This window comes from Castanea sativa, chromosome 7 (assembly GCF_040712315.1).
Source record: "Castanea sativa cultivar Marrone di Chiusa Pesio chromosome 7, ASM4071231v1".
Classification (NCBI taxonomy): Eukaryota; Viridiplantae; Streptophyta; class Magnoliopsida; order Fagales; family Fagaceae; genus Castanea; species Castanea sativa.
Window position 1 is genome coordinate 44,639,834 of NC_134019.1, and position 4,911 is coordinate 44,644,744.

General features: G+C 39.4%; 1 protein-coding gene across 1 annotated transcript; it reads left to right on the top strand.

Moving 5' to 3' along the window:
* The first annotated feature begins 3,768 nt into the window (after positions 1–3,768).
* Positions 3,769–4,269, top strand: LOC142644544 (uncharacterized). The gene has a single exon (XM_075819131.1). The coding sequence runs from the start codon at positions 3,769–3,771 to the stop codon at positions 4,267–4,269; it is 501 nt and encodes a 166-aa protein (XP_075675246.1).
* The last annotated feature ends 642 nt before the right edge of the window (positions 4,270–4,911 follow it).

The following is a 4,911-nucleotide window of genomic DNA, read 5'->3' on the forward strand; positions in this document are numbered from 1 at the left end:
CATGCCAACACTTGGAAAAAGAACCTCTTAAGGTGAACCAAATGCAAGGCAGACTGAAGACTTGCACACTGTGAGTACAAAACGTTGGAAAGTGGAAAGTGATGAAGGAGGTAGTGATGACGGATCAGCGGGGGTGATGATTCACCCTTGCCGAGAGCAATAAGGCTTTTAAGCTGGAACTGCCAAGGGCTTGGGAACCCTTGGACAGGTCGAAGCCTTCGAAAAATTGTGAGGGAACAAGTTCCCAATACGTGTTTTCTAAGGGAGACACAACTGGACAAGGAGGGGTTTGATAAATTATATAGTGATTTTGCCTTTTCAGAATAAGTTTATCGTAAAATATCTTGATTCAGGGGGTGGATTGGCGTTACTATGGAAGAATGATGTAGCAATGGAGGTTATAAATTATACAGCAAATCATGTGTTGACCAAGGTTACGGAGGATGATGGATTTGTTTGGTATCTCACCTACTTCTATGGATGGCCGGAGGCACAAAATAAAGAGAGGTTGGGGAAGCTTTTGGCTCATCTAAAAACTTTTGTGGAGGGACCTTGGATGGTGATAGGGGATTTTAACGCATTCCTCAATGTCTCAGAAAAGCAAAGTAAGAAGGCCACCACAAATGTCCTAGATTAATGCGTTTAGGGATCCTTTAGAGTATTGCCAACTGGAAGACTTGGGATTTAGAGGTTATCCATTTACTTGGAGCAATAAGAGGCCAAGCTGTGCTAATACGAAAGTGACGCTGGATCGTACAGTAGCTAATAAGGAGTGGATTGATAAATACCAGATGAGTAATGTTACACACTTGTCTTCCCATGCTTCGGACCATCTACCTATCATCTTGCAGGTTCGGTGTTATAAACAACAAAGACATAGGAGAGGAAAGGGGTTCAAGTTTGAGGAATCATGGTTGTTGTGGAAGGAGTTTGAGAATGTGGTAATGGAGGCATGGCATAATGTGGAAGATGAGCAAATCGGATTGGCTACTGTTAAGGAAAAAATAAAAATAAAAATGTGGTGAGGAACTTATGGCATGGGGGTCGGCTAGAGCTGAACCTGAAGCTAATGTTATCAAACAATTACAACAAAAGCTGGATACTTTGAACCAGGCTAAAACTACTAAGGAGAGTAAGGCCTAATATCTGGAGGTGAGTAAAAAATTGGATGAGCATCTATTGAAGCAGGAAATTTATTGGGCACAAAGATCTAGAGTTTCGTGGTTGAATCATGGGATAAAAATACTAAAATTTTTCATTCAAAAGCATCATAAAGGAGAAGAAAGAATCACATTATGGGTATTAAAAATGCACAAGGCCAATGGGTGGAGGAACTGGAGGATGTGGTCAAGGTAGCTTTTGACTACTTTGATAATTTATTCAGTGCAGGTTCCTGTGACCGGATGGAGGAGTGCCTGAGTGCAGTCACCAAAAAGGTAACTAATGACATGCAGAAGTTTTTATCTAGAGTTTACAACTAATGAAATCAAGGCGGCGTTGTTCCAAATGGGACTAACCAAGGCTCTTGGTCCGGATCGTATGAATGCCATTTTCTATCAAAAATTTTGGCATGTTGTGGGTGATAATGTGGTGTTTGCTGTGTTGGATTTTTTGAATAATTGCATTATGATACCTGAAATAAATCATACAAACATTGTTTTAATTCCTAAAGTAAAAAATCCGGAAAAAATGTCGAAATTTAGACCAATTAGTTTATGTAATGTGATTTATAAAATCATTTCAAAAGTGCTTGCAAATAGATTGAAGCAGGTGTTACCTCATGTAATTTCTCCAACTCAAAGTGCTTTTGTTCCGGGACGGTTAATTACAGACAATGTTTTGGTGGCCTATGAGACATTGCATACTATGCACGCCAGGAAGAAGGGTAAAAAAGGCTCTATGGCGTTGAAGCTTGATATTAGCAAAGCCTATAACAAAGTTGAATGGCAGTTTTTACAAGGCATCATGCAGAAGTTGGGTTTCCTAGATGTGTGGATTGAAAGGGTGATGAGCTGCATTACTACACCATCCTTTTCTATTCTTGTGAATGGAAGACCATATGGCAATATTATTCCATCTAGGAAAATCCGGCAAGGGGATCCTCTCTCACCGTATTTGTTTCTGTTGTGTGCAAAGGGATTCACTTCTCTATTGGCAAAGGTTGAAGTAGATGGAAGCATTAAGGGAGTGTCAATTTGTAGAAGAGCACCCAAAATTTCTAATCTCCTTTTTGCAGATGACTCTTTGTTATTTTGCCAGGCAACTTAATCTGAAGTTGTGACCATTAATGAGATCCTTCAACTTTATGCACATGCATTGGGTCAGAGTATCAATTTGGAGAAGTCTTCGGTGTATTTCAGTAGCAATACAATAGATAGTCAGAAAGAGGATATGCTGAGGATCTTGGGTGTCAAGGAAGTTGACCGGTTTAAATCATATTTAGGGCTACCAACTCTAATTGGGCGAGCCAAATACCATACTTTTCCCTTTTCAAAGGATAAAGTGTGGAAAAAATTACAAGGTTGGAAAGGTATGCTTCTATCTAGAGCTGGTAAAGAAATTCTCATAAAGGCGGTGGCTCAATCTATTTCCACTTATACGATGAGTGTATTTCAACTCGCAATGACATTATGTGATGAACTGGATGCTTTATGTGCAAAGTTTTGGTGGGGACAAGTTGGGAATGAAAGGAAAATTCATTGGAGAAGTTGGGATAATGTCAACCTCAAAGAAAGATGGTAGAGTGGGCTTTCGTGATCTTAGAGCATTTAATCTAGCCATGCTAGCCAAGCAAGGGTGGAGAATGATTCAAGAATCTAATTCATTGCTTTATCAGTGTTTTAAAGTGAGGTACTTCCCACGGACTTCTTTTCTTGAGGCAGTTGAATCACCAAATAGTTCCTATGTATGGAAAAGTATGCTGGCAGCCCTACCAATCCTCAAGGCCGGTCATTATTGGAGAGTGGGTAATGGTTGCTCAATTCGGGTTCAAAGTGACAAGTGGATTCCAAATTTTCCTTCACATAGAATACTTCATCCGCCCAATGATGATGTTGAAGGTTGGGTTGTGGTAGACCTCATTGATCATGAATTACATGAATGGAGGACTGAAGTAGTGATGGCATTATTTCATGAGGAGGAGGCTGATGCAATATGTAAAATTCCCCTTAGCTGAAGGAGTGTGTTTGATTCCATTACATGACTGCATAATATGAATGGACAATTCACTATTAAATCAGCATATAGGGTTGTGCAACAGGTTCTGAAGGTTGGAAGAAGGGCTGAAAGTTCTAATGGAAGTTATGGGAAGCAAGTTTGGGCTGCCTTGTGGAAACTTAAAATTCCAAATAAGATCAAAGTGTTTGGATGGAGAGCGTGTAATGATATTCTGCAACAAGATTGAACCTGACCAAGCGAAGGATTATGACAGACAATATATGCCCAATTTGCTGTAGATGTCCTGAATCAACAATTCATGCACTTTGGGAGTGTGTCGCTACACAAGACGTGTGGGCTAGCAGTGTTAAAATTCTGCAGAAGGGATGCACAAGTCAGAATGATTTGCTGCACTTTTTGGAGTACCTACTAGACCGATTGTCTTTGGAGGAAGTGGAAGTCTTCTTGATTCAAGCTTGGCTCATTTGGAATAGGTGCAACAGTGTTCTTTATGGTGGCAACTTCATTGATCGAGGGGCTCTTAATTAGAGGGCAGCAGAATTTTTAGAAGAGTACAAACATGCTCAACAGCAACTTGATGCAGAACCGGTTATGCAGAACAGCAGGACAGATTGGGAACCACCTCCAGAATCGGCATTTAAGCTGAACTTTGATGCAGCAATTTTTTCTGAGGTGAACAGAACCGGCGTTGGGGCTATAATTCGCAACTACAAAGGCGAAGTCATGGCAGCCATGTCTGCAAGAGAGCCAACAGTACACAGTAGTGAGGAAGGTGAGCTGTTAGCATGTAGAAAAACTATTGACGCAGGCTTTTCCAGGTTGGTTCTTGAGGGAGATAATGTGAATGTAATAAAAGCTATTTCATCGCAAGAAGCAAACATATCTTTGCTGGGGAATGTCGTGGAAGATATTAAACATCTCATTAGGGGTCTACAGTGGGTATCTATTTCTCACATAAGGCATAGTGGCAATAAGGTGGCTCATGGGTTAGCGCAACACGCTAGAACTATTATTGAGGATTTGTATTGGATAGAGTATTCCTTCCTCCAGTCATTGAACACTTGCATCAAGATGCTTGCTTTTTATAAATGAATGAATGAAGTTTCCCTTTCAAAAAAGAAAAGAATAAATGAAATGGATTTTGTTAAATAATCTATCATTTAAATAGAAACTAAAATGGTGATGATTAATGTAAATTTAAATATTGATGATATAGTAAATCTAATCCATTAATTTTAAAATTGATGGATAGAACTTTCGGAATTTTATAGCGGAATTACTCACACAACTATGGAGTAAATCTAATCCATGTAAGCCTCTCTCAATCAGAGATACAATCTTCAAATTCGTTGGGACACAATCAAAACAATCTCACTATTCACTCTGAGCGACCTGGCTGATGAAGAGTCATAATTTGTGGAACTGAATAAATTCCGTAATTCACGTTAACCCATCCCTTTTTTTTGAGCTAGCATTTCAGCCTCCCTGTCTTATCTTTGCCTCAACAGCCAAGAGGAATTTAGTTGCTTCCTCTTCCAATCCTTCAACTGACATCTCCAAAAAAGAATAAACCCCTACAATTTACTCTGAAATTAAACCATTAAGACATTTGTGACGGATCCTCAAATTTAACTTCTTCCAATAATTTAGTTTCTTTTTTTCTTGAAAACACAATAATTTGTGCTACTCAAACAACAAGCGTTACAATCATGGGAACCACTATCAACCAACATC

Excerpts from the sequence above, each read along its gene's own strand:
- LOC142644544 (XM_075819131.1), top strand. The coding sequence starts at position 3,769 with ATGCAGAACAGCAGGACAGATTGGGAACCACCTCCAGAATCGGCATTT.